The sequence below is a fragment of the Ambystoma mexicanum genome, chromosome 1q (assembly GCF_040938575.1).
Source record: "Ambystoma mexicanum isolate Mex_15411 chromosome 1q, UKY_AmexF1_1, whole genome shotgun sequence".
Lineage (NCBI taxonomy): Eukaryota > Metazoa > Chordata > Amphibia > Caudata > Ambystomatidae > Ambystoma > Ambystoma mexicanum.
In genome coordinates, this window is record NC_090922.1 from 1012076115 (window position 1) to 1012099619 (window position 23505).

At 45.3% G+C, this 23505-nt stretch overlaps 1 protein-coding gene across 1 annotated transcript in view; it reads left to right on the forward strand.

Annotated features, from left to right (window-relative positions):
* The window catches only part of LOC138540371 (putative ferric-chelate reductase 1), a 1004090-nt gene that overhangs the window by 781928 nt on the left and 198657 nt on the right, over positions 1-23505 (forward strand). The window contains exon 13 of the mRNA XM_069641679.1: positions 23340-23398. Coding sequence (XP_069497780.1) covers positions 23340-23398 — 59 coding nt within the window. The remainder of the gene's footprint in view (positions 1-23339; positions 23399-23505) is intronic.

Sequence of the window (23505 nt, forward strand, 5' to 3'; positions counted from 1 at the left end):
AGATAACATTACAAATCACATCACTGATGCTATCACTGGTGACAAAACTAATTACATTGTATATAACTGATAACATCAATAATGGAATTAGACATAACATAATTATAAGTTCATGACAACTTTGATTACCTCATTACAATTTAAGCCATGGACCTGGCCATGACAAAGGCTGGGGTCACTGGCCAGCACCAACTACCATAGCTCGTGTCGATTAGTGTTCAGAAATAAAATGTGCATGGTTAAAAGCCATAACTATTTTATGCATTTGTCTTTAGTTGCTATGTGAGCCCTCTCTGAGTTGTGTCGGAAGCGGCCTCTCGCAGTACGGTCTTGCGTACGCTGTGTTGACTCGAGGTGCGGCATGACACTTCCTGGCTCGCGTACACACGTTCGTCCCACGCCGCAGGGTCCTTTCCTCTAACGAAGCGCGGAGCGGTTGAGGAGCGACCGGCCCGATACGGATGCGACACGGATGCCGACGAGTTACTACGTGGCCCTCGGTCCCCCGGTCCCCCGACGCCCACGGGAACTGCACGGGAACTGCTGCACTAAAGGAGTGTCGGAGTAGCGAAAGGACGGGGAGCGGGACTACGTGTCCTGTTGGGGAATCACGGAGCGGAAGAAGGAGGACGGACATCGTGCCTTCTCCCGGCGGCTCCCATATACAAGGAAAACGAGGGTTTTCTGTACATTTCAGAGGTGAGTGGGGAGTTATGTAGCATATCCCTGGGGCTGCACCTTACGCTCTCCGCATTGGATCTGTATAGATCCAGCATTAAGATACATTGGTTGACATACGTGATTCTGAATCAGGCAGTACAATAGAACCAGAGGGCCAGCTGGGATAGGAATATAACTGGGCGGAGAGCTTTGGCGCCCTAATAACCTCCAGTGGAGCGCATACCCTCAACCCACCCTGATCAGTGGGGCCTCTTGTAGAAGCCTTGGTGGATCCAACACTTCTACCTTGTGTCTATCTTCTCTTAGAAGTGAGTAGTGGGGCCAGTGTTACCCAACTTACGAAATCGGGCTTTAAGGTCATACGCACAGGAGACTGCGGGCTTAGGCCTTTGATCCTGGACGTTACAAAGCCCGGAGGGCGCCAAATTGCGAAAACCCGTATGCCTCCGAAGAAGAGATCCATACAGTCAAAGTACAACCTTAGAGGAACCAAGGGAATGGAGACAACTAAGAATCCCGCAAACAACACTACTGGGCGGGCAAAACCCAAAAAGAAAGCTAAGAACGACGTACCTGCGGATCAGGGAATGATCACTGAGTTTTTTCCGCAAAACCCACTTCCTGAAACTAATTCGACCACAATCGAGGAAGAACTGGTTATCGTGCCTTCCAACGTAGGATCTATATGTGCCTCTAATTACGACGACATTGACAATAATTCTTTATTGGAACTATGTCTTAATATTCAGAGGAAAATGACTCCTGCCCCATGCTCGCTACCTATTAGCGTGGACTGTGCTAATCCAAACAAGCAGAGAAACACTCCATTTGCATCCCCGACTTCAGTTGAAGCCATGGGCAGACTATCAGCATCACCAAATCTAGCGATGGCCTCTATGGAAGACAGTCCTACAGCTGAAAGTGTATGCCTGGCTGATACTTATCCGGGAGCTACAGAGATTGCGGAGATTCAGTCCTCAGTCGCATCGCTGCAATTTGCCCTTAAGGTCTTACTGAAAATGACGGGGAAAATCCTGGACAACTCAAATGCCCTAACCTTAGAGATGGCCGTGAGAGAGAAAGAAGAGGGTACTGCTGAAGTTGACCTTTCAGCAGAGGCCAATCTCTCGGAAGCCATAAAACTGGCGGACGCAAGTGAAGAACACCATACTGACGAGCTTCACAGCCCGGGGTTGGCGACAGACAAAGAAAACGAAGAACCATTCTTCTCGCGTAAGCAACGCAGAATGGCCAGGAGGGCAGCAAGGATCAAAAGAGCTAAAGAAATGGCCATCCTCAAGTCGGTCAGGGAATCCGCAGGGCACCCCTCAAAGAAAGCCAAAAAACGGGCAGCCAGAGCAAAGAAAAGGAAGAACAGTGGTGAGGGACGCCTGACCAGTTGGCTAATATCCGACAGAGAAAAAATGATTGAGCCTGAGGAGGTGGAGGATATATGTGAGGAGGAAAACCCGAGTGAAGGACCAGAGACTGTGGACAAGGACAACTCCGAGAGCCCATTAGAGTTATCAGTAACATCTACTATAACTCGCCCCACCGAATCTACATCTACCATGGAAGGAAATCGTATATGTTTTATAAAGAATTTGTACTTAAGTAAAAACCCAAAATGGCTCTCTCGCTCAGAATTATTACTTAGACTGAGCTATGTACCACAACTGAGGGTCCTCAAGTCAGACGATTTCCAATTCGTGGAACCACTAAATGGCCCTAATCCTCAGGTTTCAGCACTGCATTGTAGGTTTTTATCTACAGCGACATTGCTAAGGAACTATAAGACCGAAATGAAAGCAGTCGATGTGGAGGTTGATGTAGATATTAATGAACCAGACCTACGTCAACCGCCCACTAAGGTAGATCTGATAGCTGAAACTAATCCTCGCCCCAACTTCCCGGAAGGTAAAAATGTGGGCATTTCAGACATACAACAAGCATTAAAATGGCTCGCGGATTCGCTACCAGAAGTACTGCTAAAGCAATGAGATATGTCTATTCTCTCCTGGAACTGTAGGGGTTTTGCTCCTTTGTTGTCAACTGAGGGCTCCATTAAGATCCTAGATAAACACAGTTGTTTTTGCCTTCAAGAAACTTGGGCAATGGAGCCATTGATCCTGGATGGTTTTGTTATCTATCAAACGGTAGCTAATAAAGGTACAAAAGGAAGACCCTATGGCGGACTTATCATAGGGGTGGCTAACGTGTTCGGCTCTAAATTAGTGAAAACTGATTGTTCCAGTAACTTGATGGCAGTTGAGGTCGACTATTATAACCAGTCAGGAATGGAGCATTTACTATTAGTTAGTCTCTATAACCCCCCGGGCACACTAATAAGAGAACAACTCCAGGAGGCCTTACATAATCTATTGGGTACATGGTTGCTAAAATCTGGGAACACGGGGGTAATAGTGGTGGGAGACTTCAACTGCCATATGAGCGGTAACATAGAGAAGTCCTACAACCCTAATTTAAAAACTAAAAATTATATGCTACACTCCAAAAAAAATGATCCCGAAGGCCAAGGATGGAAACATTTGTTTGATCTATGGGACATTGAAATGCTTAATGGTAAAACAGTGAGTGACTCGCCAGGTAACTATACCTGGTCCAATGGCATTTCGAGAAGTACCATAGACTACATTTTTGTCTCCCCTAGCCTTTACGAGATAGTAGTGGACATGCAAATAACCCCCAATGAGTGGAGTGATCATGCCACACTCATATGCAAACTGAATATCGGGACAAAAGCCCCTATTAGTATTAACATGGGTAATATTGTACCAAATAAAACCGGCACTAGGATCAGCTGGTCAGACAAAAACGTCGCTCTTGCTGTGGCAGCCTTGGCCAATATTGATCCAAATTCACTACCGGACTTCCAGGAGATGTCGAATGAATCCATTGAATACTGGATCTGCAACTTTGCTAAAAAACATGCAGTCTGTCGAATGGGGCCCATGATTAGCTGCGGTAGGGAAATGCCACCCTTTGACATAGCTATGAGAAACCTGAAAAGAGAGCGTAGAGCCGAACTCCGGTTGGCCAAGAGACAAGCTCACCCCCCAGATGTCTATTTTCTGAGGGTTAGGAGTATTAAAAATAAATATAGAGCCATGATCAAGGCCAAACGGAAACTAGATAAAATCAAGGCCTGGCAAAGACTAGTTAATACGATCTGTACAGGCAAAACGCGGACCATCTGGACTCTGCTGGGTGATGCGCGAGGCTCTACACAAGGTACAATAGCTAACCCTATTAATGCTGAAACATGGATAGCCTTCCTCGAAAATAGGAATTCCAAAGCAGACTCAGAGGAACCTCATACATTGATTTATAGGCCATCTAACCCCCCTTTTAATGTGACATACCAAATGGTGCTGAATACAATCTCCGAACTAAAGTCTTCCCGCGCCCCGGGCCCGAATGGTCTAGCAAATATTGTGATGAAGGCGCATCCTGAATTCTGGGCATCCCTGTTAGCCATAATGTTTAAAAAGATCTTAAAAGAAGGGAGAATTCCCCGATCCTGGCAAACAGCAGTGCTCATACCAGTCTTTAAGAAGGGTAATCGAGCGGATCCTAGCAACTATAGACTACTCTCAATGCTGGATGTCACGGGCAAAATATTTGCCTCTCTCCTTCTAAAGGAGTTGCAGCTCTGGGTAGAGCAATCAGACATACTCTGCAAATTTCAGAGCGGCTTTAGGCAAGGATACTCAACGGCACACAACATCATGGTGCTGGATCTTCTGAGAACACGTGCCAGATCAATTGGGCAACCACCACTATATGCCCTCTATATAGATTTCTCGGCGGCATTTGACTCTATTCCAAGAGAGGCCCTCTGGAGGAAGTTAAAAGCAATGGGTTGCCCGGATGGCCTGACCAACTATCTTAGATTACTCCATCAGAACACATCTGCTAAAGTAAAGTTAGATCAGGAAGGACACACCACTAGAAGTGTGCTCCAAAATAGGGGGGTTAAACAAGGATGTGTTACGGCCCCACTGATCTATAATATGTATGTACATGATATCCCGGAGGCCATTAGGGCAGCGACAAATTGCCCTCCGAAAATAGGAGACTCCATCTGCCCTGTCCTGGCCTATGCGGACGACCTGGTTATTTTGGACCACACAATTGGTGGACTACGAAGGTCGGCCATTGCCTTATGGGAATACGCTGAGAGAAACGGCCTCAAAATTAATCTGGATAAAACTAAGGCAATGAGATTCACCATCAAGAACACCACACGTGTACAGCTTAGAGTTGGTATAGATACCATTGCCTATTCTCCTCATTACCGCTATCTGGGGATAGAATTTGAGAGTATCGGCGACTATGTACTCTGCAAGCAGTCACGCAATGTAAAGGCAACCCAACTGACTGCACTGTTCCATAGATTCACAGTGAAACAGGGGGGATTTACTATCTGGGGAACGAGACAACTGTACGTGCAGGTATTATCACCTATGATCACCTATGGTCTAGAAGCCCTCCTCAACTCTGTCCTGAAATGGTTACAGGTGATTGAGGGGAAATTTTGGCGTTCTATCCTGGGCCTTCCACCGGGAATCCCAATGGCAATACTAAGACTGGAATTGGGGCTGACCTCATTGAAAGCGATTGTATTAAAAAAGCGAGCCCTACTATATCTGAGAATGAGGGAGGAGACTAAGAATGGGCTACTTAAGGCGGTCTACTTAGAGATCTCGAAAGACCAACCCGTGTGCCCCTTGAAGGAGCAAATGTCTAAATTTCTGAAGTCCATTGGGTGGCAAATTAGGGAAGGCAGTGTTACTATAGAAACGCAAAGGGCCCTGGTTAAACGCATAGAGCTCTGGGACTGGCTGGAGAATTATGCTCATCTCCAGAAGCTGAAAAGCTATCAGTTCGTCCAGTATGGACTGTATAACTACAAAAATCTGCAGAGATATCTCAATCTATGCCAAGATAGGAGACTTAGACGTTTTATATTACTTCTAAGGCTAGAACAACTGCCTACCTTAATGACAACAGGTAGAAGAGATATGATCCCCCTAGAATTACGGCTTTGCCGGTTATGTAAAGAAGTGAATCGGCTAGAAACGGCCAGACATGTACTGACCGAATGTTGCAAAATGTCACGCACCATAAGCCTTGGTTTGGGGCCGTTTGTGCATAACCAAGGTTATATCTATGAGGAACTATTTTGGCATCGCTGTATTAATTCAAACAGTATAAGGCTCCTGATGGCACTGTACAATATTTGGCTGAAAGTGGAAATAAGACTTAAGATAACCATATAGGTGGACATAAGGAAGAGTCGATGTATAGTCAAAGATGAAAACCATGAAGGACTGCTGGCCAACATCGGCATTTATCTGTATAGGATCCGTAACATTACGGTATTTAGACTGATATTCCATCTGAAACTCTCAGTAGAGATCATATGGCAGTATGTGGTAAGCCATGGCTCCAGAACTATTGTAAATGTAAATCCGAATCTAAAATTGAAGCTGTTTTATATGGTTTTAGGAAATGTATATTTAGAGAATATAATGTATTGCCTCTCTTGGTATCTTCTATGCAATGTTTTTGTTTTGTTAACTATTGACAATTTTCTCACTATAATCTTGTTCTTATTTAAGATATATTTTATGTGTAAAGTTTCATAGTAAACTAAGTCACAATAAAAAATTATTATAACTATTAAACCATCACTGTTTTAAAATATACAGGGGGCAACGTTGAATGCTGTAGTCAGTGGCCATGGCTAAAGGACATAGCTAGTGCCCATTAATATGTTAGAATATGCAGTCGAACCAGCCAAAGGCCGGGGCCACTGGCAAGTATTGTGTTGAAGACGATGGCTGGTGGCTGGTTAGTGTTGTATTGTACATAGTGGGCAAGGCCAAAGTCCATCGCGTATTGCATTTTATTATTTTATAATATACAGTGGACATGGCCAAATGATGTACAAACTGCTCAAAGTCAAATGCCATGGCTAGTGGCACATTTATATATTAGAATGTATAGTGGGCACATCCAAAGAGTGTCGCAACTTGCCAGTATTGTGCTAAAGTACATGGTTAGTGCCTGATCAGTGAATATGATATACAGTGGACCCAGTTCCAAGCTGTATCCACTGGTAAAGGCCAAAATCTGTGGTTGGTAGTGTGAGAAACCAAGGGGTGTCCCACTCGATAGTCCTCATCCAGGTGTCCAGGACATGGCCATCGCTTTTGGATCCAGTTCCTGTCAGTGGACACGTGTGGCAGATCACCTAGGTGAGTGGAGGTGGGGCAGCCGATGATGAGATGCAGTATTTCCCCCTTTTTTGTTCATCTAACCCATACTATTTTTCAGCTTCTCTGAGGTCTAAATTCCCCACTCTATGGATCTAGGTCACCTGGCCTAAGCACCACCCAACGTCTTAGCCCTGCCTCTAGCTTCCTGCTCTTAACTGTTAGATCAAGGGCGTCTCTCGCTCGGGCATCCGAAATGAAGGGCTGGCGAAGAAAATGGCAATTCCTATTTTGACCTGTTCAGACCAGGAGGACCCAGGACCCAACTGCCTGCTCAGACAGCAGGTAAGCATGCACCAACATGTGTTTACTCCCTCTGTCCCCACAGGCCATACCCACCCAATCTGGTCTCGCTGTGATGTTCCATTGTGCCCCCTCCCTTCTCGCACATAGGTGTTTACTGTTTTTCTTGATTCTTCTACCCTGCCCCCCAGAGCCTACTTTTGCAGGAGTCTGTTTTGATACATTCTGGTTTCACCCCCACCGTCATGTGGCCAATGCTGGATTTGACTTTTATGGATTTCATTGATTCAGGGTGGCTCACCCTTTCTCAACTCTCATGCTGTACTTCCTTTGCATCTTGTACTCATGGTGGCCCTGAATCATGCTGTTTCCATCTTCATCTTGTTTCCTGGCTGACAAAATGATGTGGTACTACTGACTTCTACAATTGTATTCGCTCTCCCCTCTTGCTTCTCCACTCTTTTGACTGCTTACTCTCTGTTCTCCCCTTCTTTCCATTCCTCCCTTTTCCTCTCTCCTCCCCTCCTCCCCTTACTTTCCTCTATGCACTTTCTCTATCAGAATTGTCCCTGTACCTAGTATGATAGCAACCTCGTCTGTCTCCTCCACCTCCCCTTACTGGCCCCCTCCCCTCTCCAGCACTATCTGAAATGTCATCAGGCCTAGTACGATAGTTGCTTATTTTGTTCCCCCCTCGCATTCTGCACCCTTCTCCCTCAACTTTTGCTTTTCTGCGGCTCTACCAGAAATGTTGTCAGGCCTAGTACGATAGTCAGCTGTCTGTTTCCATTTCCTTCCATTCTCCCCCTCCCTTCCTTATCTATGTCTTAGCTCTTGCGCTCTCTGAAATGTCATCAGGCTGAGTACGATAGTTAATTTCACATTCTTACTGTTTATGGCCTGTAAGAATGTCATTGTATTTTCCCCTGTTCCCTCCCTTGCCTTGAAGTGCTTTGAAACACATTGTGTGAAGGCGCTATATAAATAGACTATCATATCACATATCACAAACACTGGGCCGAGGAAGAGGGTGACTAAGAGTACATCATACTGGACATGTCCTGCTAATCGGGTCAGGCAAAGTCAGGCTCTTAAGTCTAAGTGCATACACCTGATACCTATTAGCTCTCTTCACACAGATCTAAGGCAGAACCTAGAGATAAACTCTGATCAAGGCGGAACCCGAGTATAAGCAGTACTTCTGGGGCAGAGGCAAACCTACAGGAGCAGAGCGACTGACAAAAAGACTGGAGGCCTCCGACGGCCGCGAAAGACACACTCAGAAAGCCAGATTCCACATCAGAAGGCTGCATTGTGTTTCAAGGATATCAGCAACCCTTCCAGGTTAACAACAGAGTTGGGGAGGCAAGGTCAAGTCTGTGGTACGGACCTTGATTCGTGAATGGGAAATTGTAAAAAAACAAGAGAGAAACACACACAGCTGGTGAGTTGACAAGTGACCTAAGAGACCAGTGTGTGTTAAAGAAAGGTTAAAGTGGCAAAATTATATCACAAGTGAAGTCTGCCCGCGTGTGGATGAGATGCAAAGAAAGGGAGGCTTGTGAATGAGCTTTGAAGTAAGGACAGCTGTGGAATCAGCGATACTAAGTAAGGGAGTGGAACAGCGAAAGGAAGTAGACCACTCAAAAGCCTCTGTAAACGGTGCATTTTTAGTAACGATAAAGCAAATGAACTGAAAAAGTGAAGTAAGCTAAATTAACTCCCAGAGAAGGGGAGAGTGAAAGCTGCACCTTGAACTTTTAGTCGAGGGGTCTGTAAAGAAAGCCATGCACATTCAAAACCCTTCGACATCCGAAAGCAGTCTGAGCCTGACTGAGGGAGACCCGAAGTGTAAAACGCATAGGGGAAGGGTACCCCTATACAAGCTAAAGTGAAATTGAACTGAACAGGGTCTGAACTCTGGTGAGAGAAACTGGAGAGACCCGTTTTGAGAAAGTGGAAGTGTAATAAGCTTGAGGAAGTGAGCCCCGTTGCATGTTTTGTTGAACTTTGTTCTGAAGAGGTATGAGCCCGACAGAGGGGGACCTATGTGAAAGGTTCTGAAAAGGTTTGGCCCAACAGAGGGGGACCTATGTGAACATTGTTGTGAGAGGTCTGAACCCAACAGAGGGGTACCCACGTGAACTGTGTTTTGAAGATGTCTGAGCAAGACAGAGGGGGGCCTATGTGAACCTTTTGGTTAAAACATTATTGGGAAGCGGAACGATAAACCTTTATGTGGAAGGCCAGGCAGGCCTCCTTTGGAACTGTAAATTGTGTCATCCTGCCTACAGGGACCCCCTTGCTCTGAGTGGTCTAATATGGGGAGGAGAGCTGATTCAACCACATTTATTCTTTTAAACACTGATTTTTTCTTTGTATACATTTCTCCTTTATACACTTTCTGTACAAGAGATGGGGCAGGGAATAGGTTGTGTTAGCATAGTCTATTTTGATTTGGTGGACTCCACTAGGACTGTTTTATTTGTTTATCATTTGATGGTCGAGACTACTCCTGTTTTAGTTATAGGGCAAAGTAGGAATTTTTCCAATCACAGAAACTTCAAAAAAAGGTTTTACAAATGATACCTATTGTGTCAGTGTCACACTTGTGATACCATGCCTCCCCTACATATGGTGTCAGAGTGGGATCTAACTCAATTGATAAAAGTTGAGAACCCATGTTAGGATATGTCACCCCACTGGAAAGGGAGAATAGGATTATTGAAGTTGTTGATTCTGATCAAATATCCACCATTAAGGCGACCTTATTCACCCAAATTCAAAACCCAGTTAGCCAATAGGATTTGTTTTTCAAAACCCAGGTGCTAGTAGACACCCTAACGATAGCCCATTATCAAATACAATACAGGGACCAAATAGTCTTAAAAATAAGACCCTCCCATATATTCATAAGACCTATGTTACGCTCACCTGGTATCCACGGGGACGCCACCCAGCTGTGGGGACTCTGGTATTCTTCTCAGCCGCTCCCAGGTATGATCAGCGGTGAAGTTCTGCCTGGAATACAAGTGGGCAATGTTCAAGACTGGGCAACTGGGGTAAGAGCCTCCCAACACCCCGTAAGACTGCAGCCCCTCCCTGGACATTTCCTCACCTTGTTATGGGTTTTGGCGTGCACTCTGTCCTGCCTTCTTGGCAGGGGCCCGTTGTCCTTTATGGGCGAGTGCGATCTAGTTACTTCACTGATGCCGGCCCTTTTGAGTCTTTCAGGTAGGTCTTATTACTGTTATACTTGTATGCCTTTCTTTGGTTTAAGTAATGTCTTTTCTCTTTCCTTAGGTGCGCGGAAGTTCGCTGTGGAACGTTGGCTGAGTTGGAACTCGCCGGTAGGTGATGGTGCATCGGGAGCGCCTTGATGCGGTAAGTAGGTGCTATGTGCAGCGCTATGATGCCTTGCCTTTGCTAACCTGTTGTCTTTTTGTTCCCCGTAGGTTGCGGTGCTCACCCGGAGCAAGAAGTCTCAAGGCGATGCTTGTCGATGGGCGACTCGTGAGGTAAACTTCAGGCACAAATGTAACATGTCTAATGTCCTGTTTCTTTCCTTTTTGCAGATCCGTTGGCCTGAGAGGCTCGCTGATCCTTGGATGCTGTTTGCAGGAGCGGAGGGCAGCTAGCGATGGAATCACAGGTAAGCTGCTGCTATTAACGATGTCCTTTTGTTTTTCAGATGCTGTTCTTCCGTGGTTTGCAGGTAACGCTGAACACGAGGAGCATCACGTTGCAAGATTGCAAAGTAATGAGATGCGTGTTCTTCAAGTCAGGTGTGGTTTAAATAGCTTCAGAAAAGTAGTCCAGGTAAAGTAGTTCCTAGGCTACCACACCCAAAACATATACCGCATAGCTTGGTTCTAAGGGAACCAAGCTATGTGGGTGCCTCCATGTTGGCTGGCACTGGAATAAAGTAGTCCCAAAACACAAGTCCTCATGAAGTATGAGCCTGGCGGCAACAGCGCCAGGACTGGCCCCAAGAGGGCTTCAGCAAAGGTTGCCTGAGTTTGTTTGAGACCCGATCCAAGGAGCCTCCTGTCCCATGGGGTGGCCAGGGGGGGGTTTTGATACGGGTCGTGACAGCACTCCCCCCCAAGGCCCCTCTCAAGGTGTTCCTTGTGTCCGGCCCAGGCTTAGTTGGGAAGTTTCGATGGTATTTTTTGATCAGACGCAGTGCATGGATGTTCCCACAAGGTTCCCAGGATCTATCTTGGGGTCCAAATCCTTTCCAATCCACTAGATAGTAAAGCTTGCCCCTTGAGTACTTGGAATCCAAGATGCTTCTGACTTCGAATTCTGGTTCCCCGTCAATAAGTATGGGTTTTGGTGGTGTCCAAATCTGTGTACCAGGCTGCATCGGTTTTAGAAAGGACACGTGGAATACCGGATGGATTTGTAGGTTCGCTGGTAAATCCAGTTTGACAGCCGCTGAATTAATAATTGCTTTGATGGTGTAAGGCCCTAAGGTTCTAGCGTGTCATTCAATACACACCCCATCTCTGCTCCCCGCGAGACCTCAACCTTCCGGTATAATCTCGCAGCACTACGACGCTTTTGGTTCAACTCAATAATAGTACTTTGGAGAGAATGACAGGATAAAGGTGACTGGATTAGAGATCCTGTTACCAACCACACAGGATGCAATAACTACATTAATAGACGGTTTGGTCTAGATGCTTGAACTCTACTATAAAGAGAAGAGCCAAGGGAACAAGTTACTTTGCATTTGTTCCTGGGGATGCATTGAAGCAATGTCACCTTCATTTTAAACACCAGTTGTTTGTTGCCAAAACTTAACTTTGGACTGTGCTTGTAAACCACTGAAAGCTGTGACCCTTTGGGTCCACGCATGAGAAATATTATGCCCCTGAAGAAGTTCCTGTACTAATACTATTAATTATAGGAACAAAACATGTAGGGTTAATTTTAACACTTAAAACCAAGTGTTAGGAGGTGGATTAATTACCACACGTGGTTGTCAAACTACATGGCTTTCCATCAGTCCTGATCTCTGACCGAGGTAGTCAGTTCGTCTCCAACTTCTGGAGAAAGTGTTGCGCAATGGCACATATTGACATCCGGCTATCAACTAGCCATCACCCTCAAACAGATGGTCAAACCGAGAGGACCAACCAGACCCTCGAACAATACCTACGGTGCATGTTGCATCAGTGCATCAGGAACTAAGAGACTGGAAAGATTTACTTTGGATAGCCGAGTATGCATATAATAATTCCTTGCATTTAAGTACTGGACAAACACCCTTTTATACCCTTTATGGTAGACATCCACATACCTCAGAGCTGGATCTCCCAACCAGTCTGGAAATGCCAGCAGTGAAAACTCTTCACACCAACATCACTCAAGCTTTCTGAAGGGCCAAAGAACATCTTACTCACGCCAAAGAAAAACAAAAGCAATTTGCCGACCAACACAGGACAAAGGCCCCTGACTATCAGGTAGAGACAAGGGGCCTCATTACACGGACGGCGGTGGACCAAGGTGCTATTAGCACCTTGGTCCATGCCGGTAAAATACCGGCACCGCCTTGGTGGAAAGGGGAATTACCGCTCTATTCCAAGGCTGGTGGGGCGGTAATTCCCCCTTCCCCCATTGCCCTTCCCCATTCCCATTTTTGCCCCATAGGGCATAATGGGAATGGGGAAGGTGCTAATTACGGCACCGCAAATTGCGGTTCCGTAATTAGCTCCCTGGTTCCTTTGCGGGTTGGTTTTTAATGCCTGCAAAAAGCAGGCGTTAAATTCTCCAACCCACAAAGGGACCTCGTAGTAAGGCGGTAAGGGTTTACTGGTACCAGTAAAATACCGGTACCGGTAAACCCTTACCGCCTACCGTGTAATGAGGCCCAAGGTCTGGCTGGTCACCAAATTTGTACCCATTAAAGGAACCCGAACCTTTCAACCCAGGTACTTAGGGCCTTACTGATTCAAAAGAGGGGGGATATCAGGAGGATAAGAGAGGGGAGTGAACCTGATACAATAATCTAATAATATAAAACAAACTCCCTGTCTCATCAGGTAAGGTAAGGAAAATTGCTAGACTCAGGGGTATGTGTCACTTTTCAAATGTAACATCACAGAACAATTACAAACAAGTGCAGGGAAAATTATACCACTCGCACTCTAACTTAACATTATCACGAATATTTTTAATACATAATTATAAAACAAAATTCAGTAAAACATCATAAAAAAACAATATAAAATATCCTAAAGTGCTAAGTGCAGATCCCTGGAAGGTGTAGTTGGCACCCAAAGGTGTCAGAATGTGCAAAATATGCAATCTTATTACAATAATTTGAACTCCTATTTACAACAATCAAATGGCTGGTAAAACACAATGTTGGACACCATTTGGTGTAGCATTCATTTCAGCAGAATCAACATCTTAGTTGGTAAATGATAAACCACAGTCACAAAGACAGCAAAAGAAAACAAACCATACACAGAGTGCTCCAATGAAGTATTACTCTGAGGTTGATGTGTACGCTGTCTAATGCTTTCCAGGAACACTTTGGCTAACGTAGATGCGTCAGGGAGGTCCTTGAGTGGAATAAAATGTGCCATTTTTGAGAATAAGTCCACGACTACGAGGATGATGTTAAACCCTTGGCTGGGAGGTATGTCAGTGATGAAGTCGAGGGAAAGAGTGTGCCATGGAGAGGGAGGAATGTCCAAAGGTTGCAGAAGACCAGATGGTTTTTGTTTTTGCGACTTGTTTTGCGCACATACTCCGCAGGACTGAATATATTTGATGACATCCTTACGCCAGCCAGGCGACCAGAAGTCCTGTTTTACCTTGGCTAGGGTCTTGGTAATTCCAGGGTGCCCTTCGATCAGGGAATCATGATAACCTGAAACAATTTGTTGTTGTAAGTCCTTGGTGGGTACATACAACCGATCCTTAAAAAAGGGTAAGTGATCTTTAATGGAATATTGTTCTCCTTGCCTTGCCATGTGAGGAAGGCATCTGGGTTCATGGTTCATTGAATCTTATCTCTCAGTTCAACTTGGGTTAAGGCCGTAGTGAGGCCCAAGAGTTTGTCTTCCGGTATGATGGGGACTGGGTCTGGGGTCGTATATGCCAAGTCATTAGTACCTGTACGAGAGAGTGCGTCAGCCTTTTCATTCTTGACCCCTGGTCGAAAAGTGATGACATAGTCGTATTCGGCGAAGAAAAGAGCCCACCGCAATTGGCGTGAAAACTGGGCTTTAGCTGTTTTAAGGTTTTGCAGGTTTCGGTGGTCCGTGATAACTGTAATGGTGTGTCCGGCCCCCAGAAAGTAGTGCCGCCAGGCCTTAAAGGCGGTTTGATCGCCAAGAGTTCTTTGTCCGTGATGGCATAATTCATCTCCGGGGGAGAGAATTTTTTCGACCAAAAGGCCACTGGATGTAGCTGGCCTGTTTCTGGATCTCTTTGTGAGAGGACAGCTCCCATCACTATACTGGAAGCATCTGTTTCCACGATATAAGGAAGATCTGGGTGAGGATGTCGCAGGATTGGTGCAGAGGTGAACCTTTTCTTGAGTTCCTGAAAAGCTTTCTCTGCTTCTTCGGTCCAGGCAAATTTTTTGTTATTTTTTCGTAGCAATATGGTGATCGGGTGTACGACCTGTGAGAAGTCTGGTATGAACCGGCGATAAAAGTTCGCAAAGCCCAACATGCTCTGTACCCCTTTTACTGACGTTGGTGATGGCCATTTCAGAACGGCGTCCACTTTATGCAGGTCCATTCTGATGCCTCCTGGAGTAAGAATAAAACCCAGAAACTCAACTTCGGTGACGTGAAAGAAGCACTTCTCCAGCTTTGCATATAAACAATGTTCCCGCAGCTTGGAGAGGACTGAACGGACAAGCTTGATATGATCCTGTTTTGAAGTTGAGTGCACCAAGATATCATCTATGTACACTAGGGCGCAGACATCAATTAACTCTCTCAAAACGTCATTCATGAAATACTGGAATGCTCCAGGAGCGTTGCATAACCCAAAGGGCATGACTTGATATTCGTACAAACCATATTTGGTGCGGAAAGCAGTTTTCCATTCGTGCCCGCTTCTGACCCACACCAGGTGGTATGCTCCTCAAAGGTCCAGTTTGGTGTACATTTGGGCATCTTTGACCTGGTCCAGCATTTCAGGGATGAGCGGCAAGGGGTAACGGTTCTTCACAATGATCTGGTTTAATGCGTGGTAGTCAATACAGGTTCTTAAGTCCCCTACTTTTTTTGGTACGAAGAACAAAGGACTAGCTGCAGGGGACTTAGATGGACGGTTGAATCCATTTGCGAGGCACTGGTCTAAGTAAGCCTTCAGATGAAGGTTTTCGCGTTCCGTGAGAGCATAGATTCTGCCGCAAGGAACTTGAGCACCGGGAACTAGGTCGATCTGGCAGTCATAGGGCCTGTGCGGTCCTATGACTGCCTGATCTTTTTCCGTGGCTCCAACGATCTTCCTCAGAGGTTTCACTGGGCAGTCCTTCAGGAAATGCCCTGACTTTCCGCAATACAGACATAGTTGTTGTTGTCTCCTTTTATCTCACTCTTGTTTTGTTAGTGGGGGTCGTACCCCTCTGATTTGCATGGGCTCCACTGTATTTTCTTGCACTCGAGTTACACTGTCTCTAGGTCGAACGTACACTGGCCGAGGGTCCCTTTTAGAACGGTCTGCTTTTCGGTCTTGCAACCGGTGGTCCAGTTGCACAACCAAATCTATGAATTCAAAACAATCTCTAGGAGGATTAACCACTTGAGCTAGAATGTCTTTTAATTCGCTTCGTAAGCTCTGATGAAACAACGTGGTTCTTTTGCTTTCAGGCCACCTAGCTTCAGCAACCGATCGGTTGAAAATAGCGATGTACGTTAACAAATCCTGATTCCCCTGTCGGAGGGAAAGGAGTTCACTGTCCACAGCTTGTTCTCGGGTATGGCGAGCAAAACGTTTTTCCATTTCCCTCTGAAATTCCCCAAAGTCATGTAATAAAGGATCATCATAGGACACCAATGGTATCGACCAATCTGCGGCGCTGCCACTTAGGTATGATAAAACAAAGGCTACCCGGGCTTGGTCACTTGGGAATGCTCCCGGCCTGCAAAGAAGATGAAGGCGATACTGATTCATAAAAGCTGCGTATTTTCGTGGATCACCAGCAAACCTCTCCGGTGGTGCCAAAGGAACTGTACCTGGTAACACAACTTGTACCGGAGTAGGGACAGTGGATGACATGGTAGGATTTTGCATCGGTGGGTTGTTCCCAGGTAGAGGCATCTGACCCGCTTGTGATTGCAAGACTTGCCTGCTGATATTTTCGGTATGCTCTTTAGTCACCAATAAGTCTTTCCGGAGAGCGTTAGTCTCCTGTCTGGCAGCGTGAACCTCGGCACAACGTTCTCCTAACAATTGGGCCAACTGGTCTAATTCTGATGTTTCCATGGTGCCCAGGTGGATTAGTTTGGCAGGCTTCGCGTTCTGTTACGCTCACCTGGTATCCACGGGGATGCCACCCAGCTGGGGGGACTCTGGTATTCTTCTCAGCCGCTCCCAGGTATGATCAGCGGTGAAGTTCTGCCTGGAATACAAGTGGGCAATGTTCAAGACTGGGCAACTAGGGTGAGAGCCTCCCAACACCCCGTAAGCCTGCAGCCCCTCCCCGGACCTTTCCTCACCTTGTTATGGGTTTTGGCGTGCTCTCTGTCCTGCCTTCTTGGCAGGGTCCCGTTGTCCTTTATGGGCGAGTGCGATCTAGTTACTTCACTGATGCCAGCCCTTTTGAGTCTTTCAGGTAGGTCTTATTATTGTTATACTAGTATGCCTTTCTTTGGTTTAAGTAATGTCTTTTCATTTTCCTTAGGTGCGCAGAAGTTCGCTGTGGAACGTTGGCTGAGTTGGAACTCGCCGGTAGGTGATGGTGCATCGGGAGCGCCTTGATGCAGTAAGTAGGCGCTATGTGCAGCGCTATAATGCCTTGTCATTGCTAACCTGTTGTCTTTTTGTTCCCCGTAGGTTGCGGTGCTCACCCGGAGCAAGAAGTCTCAAGGCGATGCTGGTCGATGGGCGGGCGACTCGTGAGGTAAGCTTCCGGCACGAATGTAAAATGTCTAATGTCCCGTTTCTCTCCTTTTTGCAGATCCGTCGGTCCGGGAAGGCTCGCTGATCCTTGGATGCTGTTTGCAGGAGCGGAGGACAGCTAGCGATGGAATCACAGGTAAGCTGCCGCTATTAACGATGTCCTTTTGTTTTTCAGATGCTGTTCTTCCGAGGTTCGCAATTAACGCTGAACATGATTTAATTTTTTTTTTGTTTTTTTTTTTTACATTTATATAGCGCACAGACAGCCCAGCGTCACTGGTCATGATGAGCGTCACGTTGCAAGATTGCAAAGTAACGCGAAGCATGTTCTTCAAGTCGGGTGTGGTTTAAATAGCTTCAGAAAAGTAGTCCAGGTAAAGTAGTTCCTAGGCTACCACACCCAAAACACTATACCGCATAGCTTGGTTCCAAGAGAACCAAGCTATGTGGGTGCCTCCATTTTGGCTGGCACTGGAATAAAGTAGTCCCAAAACACAAGTCCTCATGAAGTATGAGCCTGGCGCCAACGGCGCCAGGACTGGCCCCAAGAGGGCTTCAGCAAAGGATGCCTGAGTTTGTTTGAGACCCGATCCAAGGCCCCTCCTGTCCCATGGGGTGGCCGGGGTTTTTTTTGATACGGGTCTTGGCAGCCTAGCACCTTAAACCCACCTTTTCTCGAACCATTTTTTCAGTGCCAAGCCCCCTTCATCAAAATCAAGCTCGGAAGAGTCAGACGACTTTGAAACCTTCTCTGAAGATGTTAAGATCCTTTTCTTCGACAAGTCTGAAAACCCAACAGAGGGAATCCCTACCTCCTCCTGAAAATGTGGCTTATTTTGAAGCAGTCGTAGCTCAACTGGCCACCCATCAGATGCAGGCCAAAGCTCGAGTTCAATACAATTTAGCGAAGTTGGTTGAATTACAAGCAAGACCCCTATTACCTCAAGTGATATTACAACCCTACCAGGAAGGAGAAGACCTATGGAATTTCCTTCTGAACTTTCCGTGATTAGGTGAACAGCTGGGAAGGAGAGAAAACTTAAAGAAATGATACGTAAGAGCTCTATTAAAAGGCAAGCTACAAACTGCCTATCATTACTTAATCTAGCCTTGGTAGCTGTCTTCATATACATCAAGGAAGGACTCCTTAAAAGATTATCCCAGACCAGTCATTTTTACCGACACAAACTAAGATCCATCAGATCAAAGCCAGTGAGACCCCCCTGGAAGTAAGGGAACAAATTAAGAATACTTTCTCCCTGTAAGTCAGCAATAACACTCTTCTCCTATACATAAACTAGTATTATACCAGAAATAAAAGAAAAAATGTACCTCTCCCTATCTATATGCAGGGATTCCCTACCTCATCTAAAATGCTAAGGATTAAGTCAGGATGTAATTTAAATCAAGTGTTCACTGTCCTGTGTCAAAAACCTATCTCCTTCCCTTACACTTATACCTAAACTAATGAAGTAGAGGATCTTCTTGGTCCATAAGAATGTCTACCTTCTTCTGGACAACAGCTCATAGTTACAAGTATTTGGTGGGATCTTTACCTGAGGGAATGACTCCCTTCCCCAGGTATCAATCCCTTTCCAAGGCACAAAACAAACTTCCAGGTTGAAATGTTAAAATGCAGTTAAGTTCTCAGTTCAAACTCAAAAGGCAAAGCTCCAGTTCAAACATCAACATCCCTTATTGCCCATAATAGTTTCTTCACTATTGGGTTCCTGAAGAATGCCTCCCTTCTTCATATATCTTGTTTTCCGTATTTTCACAATGCTGAGGGAATGCCTCCCTTGCCCTGACCTTCTCTCAGGCTTACTTCACAGTTCACAACACCAGGGGGAATGTCTCACTTTCCCAGGCTTTTTCTCAGGTTTACTTCACAGATCACAAGACCAGGGGGAAAGTTTCACTCACCCTGGCCTTTTCTCACAATTTGTTTCACAGTTCACAACACCAGGAGGAATAACTCCCTTCCCCTTGATTTTCATTAACTATATTTCACAGTTCACAGCACAACGGGGAATGACCCTTCTCCTGGCTCGTATTTGCATATTCAGCATGGCAGACCAGGTTCACTCTCCTGCCAGGTACTGCCACAAACAAGACATCTTATGTTATTCTCCCTTTGGATTTGTGGGTCCCAGACCCAAGCTTTCCCCTGGTTTCTGTTTGGCAGACCTGGTTCTCTCCCTTGTCATGTAATACCACAAATAAGATCAATTATGTTGATCGTCTTTCCAAGACCAGTGTTTCTCTTTGTTTCTCTTTGTTTTTCATCTGGCCGCCTTCATGGCGCACTCCTTTGCCAAGTACTGCCAAGAGGAACATGATTGGCGATGATCTTCCCTTTTGGTTTAGTGTCCAAGACTTGTGTTTCTCTTTGTTTTTCTTCTGGCAGACCTGGCTCACTCCTTGCCAAGAACTGCCATGAGGAAGATGACTGGAAACAATATCTCTTTTTAGTTGAGGGTCCCAAACCCTGTTCACTATACTTCCTTCTGGTTGATTATTAGTGTTGTTTGATATACTATGGGGCTTCTTTCCTCTGTATTGGGAAACATTTATTTGGTTCCCCTTCTGTTGCCTCTGCAACCCTTTTTTGCTCCCACTAACCATTTTGGTAACCCCTGTACCTTTAGGGTTGGACTCGGCATCTCCCGGTCAGTCTCAGGATCGTCTTTCTCTGTGTTTGGGTCTTGCACGGCTTCCCTGGCTCTCAGGCATGCTGGGTTGGCTCTGCAGTTGTTGGTCCTCTGCAGGCAGCGCATCTCCATTTGACTGCGCTGTCAGACTCCTGCATTCGCCTGGACATCTGCTCTGGCAGCTTCTCGCCCGGTCTGTCACTACAGTACCACGTGGAATGCCTCACTCTCTGAATCCTGGTCATCAGCCTCTCTAATCCACACTGAACCGCCATCTCGTTATCGGTTCCTCCAGGGAGGATTACATTTGGGATGTCCTTCCTTTGTCTTTATTCAGAAGGCCCACTGACAGCTAGAACGTACATTCAAGTTCCTGCAGGTGCTCATCAGTGCTCTGAACCTCATCCTCGTCCCAGTATATCTAAAGGAAGTCCTTGTTAGATCCCTACTCGTCCTCATCTCAGTGAATATTAGAAATGCAGTCTTAAATACATAAATAGAGGTGGGTGACATAGACATGTGGTTCATAGGGTAGGAGGGTGTTAGGTGACATTCTCCTTAGATGGCTGTCCATGTCCCCAGAGGGGGAGTCTCCCCGATGAGATCCTCCAACTGTGTTCCAGTCCAAGGAGGAATATAAGGTAGCAGCCTCACCACCTTGACCTCATGGGAAGGGGCTCCACCTTCAGGAGAAGTGATGACATCTTAGGATTTGTCAGACTTTTTAAACCCACCATAACTTTGCTGGTGTTTGCTAAACATGCCCCAATGCACCAACATCAAGGCTGTCAAAATATACTGCACTGATGATCCCTAATAATCCCTGTTTTACCACACTCCATACCCAAGTACCCACCCATCATCATGGTAACACACATGACCTTAAGAGATCACGCTACTAATTTAATAGTGTTTAAGTCATGGTGTCAATTTTGATAACTTCACTGTGATATTTACCTCCAAGTGGGTACATCTGTCATGTCTGCTGTGGCATAGTCCATTGTGATATTTTCAGTTCCTGTTTTTTCTGATTTTGGCGCTTCTGGGAATCACTTTTACTTTTTGTACCCAGGGAAGGGCGCTCAACCAATCATGTGGTTGGAATCGTGGGTGAGAACACATAGTGTACTGTCCATGTTTTCCAGCCTGAGGCCCTTCCACTGGGTGCCACCATCTTGATTTTGGGCAGGCAACAGGGAGCCTCTCTGTGTTGGCTCCTCTCAATCCATGAGGCACAAATAGTGGATGTGCCACTCAGGAGGCACACAAGATATTTTCATCTCTGATGAATCCTCAGCGTAAGGCAAAAAGTGAAAACTACAGGATCACTACAGCGCCTTAGCTGTGTAGGACTTGTGGCTTCACTCAAGACAAGAGCTCACACTTTATAGAACAAACAGGCTCAACAACCAGAATGATTCCTCAATAGATGACTGCATCTCATTTTGACAAGGCAGTGAAGTAGTTAATTTAACTCAAAAGAAAGTGTTGATAGCTTGACTGCTACTCTGATTGAAGCTATGGTGTTTGAAAGTTCAATTTGTAAATCACTATTAGCTAAGTGATGAAGAGGGTAATTGGCAGCACTTTTAAAGATCGGATTTTAAGGAGACAAGCAACCGAGAATTAAAGCCACCCTTTTTAGATTGTAATTTTGAGAACCTGTGTACTTCCAAGCGTGCCTGTTCACAGTGGGGGCTTTATAAAGTATCTATAATCAGATTCCTCCCAAGTGCATAAAAGTAGCAAAACGTAGTGCACCCTTTACTGTGCTTCCCACATCAGCACTAGAATTCGCAGGCAATTCAGAGGGTTTAATAGTGCAATTACACTCACATTGTGCATGTAAATGGTCAATAACCATTGCAAGTTGAGCAATAGAGAATCAATTTGGTAACATAACGTTTCCTTTGAAAATGTAAGCAAAGATACGAACGTGGCTTCTGCTTCTGATTCACAAGGAACTTTGACAAGGTTTAGCAACTGCTTACCGTGTTTCGGTGCTTCCACGTTTATCAGACATTCAAAATCAATAAGTGTTGGGCAGCTCGGAAACCCCTGTGTTGCCAGAAGAGTCCATAACACTTTGTGACCATTGACCTTTCGGCCGCACACTATAGCTTGCAGCGAAGGGCGTACCGGGCGTTATGGTCCTTTAACGAGTTATGAAGGACCATAACGCCCAGTACGGCCGAGCTGCAGGTCTATAAAGCTATTAGAACACCTTTAGTATTTAGGAAAAAAGCACAAATGACACACAAATGATGAAGAAATTATTTATTGGAAAAGGGTTAGAGTTTGGAGTAGAAAGTATTAGGTGGTTCCCTACCGGTGTTTTCGGGGTTGTGTTATATGGTTGTGGGAGGTATTTAGCAGTGAGTGAGTTTTTAAATGGGTAACATGCAGGTGTGAGATTTTTTCTCTCCAGGCATTTCATTCTTCTGTGCATATGTTGGGCCAAAGCAGTTACAAATGAGTTCAAAAAGAAATATCAATACTGCTTTTTAACAACATTTAGCATGTGGGTATTGGTTTGCTTAACTGTTTTTCTACGTACTTTTTGGTGCTTTTTTGCAGCGTTCTGGTGCAGCAGAACGTGTTTATTTTCTTTGTGCAAGGGGGCAGAGTCCACATTATGGTGGGTTGCACAGCAGGCAGCTGATGATTTATGAGGCGCGGGATCCGTGCGCAACATGAATGTGTTGTGAAACATGAATGTGTTGTGAGGGGCTACGATACATATTGCATGCTGACTTGGCATATAAGGAGAGTAAAGTTGTGCCGGTGCACACACGTTTTATGGGGACATTGTCACGGCACCAAAACAAAAGTACTTGGAAGTTTACTTCCTTGAAGAGGCGGCGGCAGTAACCTTAAGTTCCAGGCTGTATTCAAAATGCAGGCTATACCAGTTTGTGTAGCCCACGGATTAGCCAATCAGGTTTGTGGAAACACCGCTACGGTTTTTTTTAATAACAAATATGTGCACTCTTGGACATGGTCATACATTTAAGTACATTTAACAAGCACATCTGGTTCATCCTAACATCAAAAAATAAATGTCGACCATGTGAAAAACGCAGGGCAGTGAGACTGAGTCAAATAATTAGTACATTATTGATATTATTATGATGATGCTACATCAGCCATTGCACTATGACATAGCCTGAATGTAGAATGTTTTAAGGAATTGAAACTAACGGTTTCCCTTGATGTAACACTGTATCCTACCAATGAATATGTTTTCCAATGCAACTAGCAACTATGTTTTTAAATATGTTTTTATCCTCAAATTCTGAAATTCAAAATATCTTCAGACAGACAAGTAGTGGTAATAATTGCCCGCCTTTCTTTCCTTCCACAGGCGATTCATCTTTAACTGGGTCCATGCTTTAAATGCATTGGTGATAAAGGTTCTCGCAGGTAGGTCCTTTGCAAATGAAACCAATCAATGTATAGCGAGTAGCGCACAAGTGTGGACATTCTAATTTAGGGCGGCACAAGTAGAAACATATTGTTACCACACCATA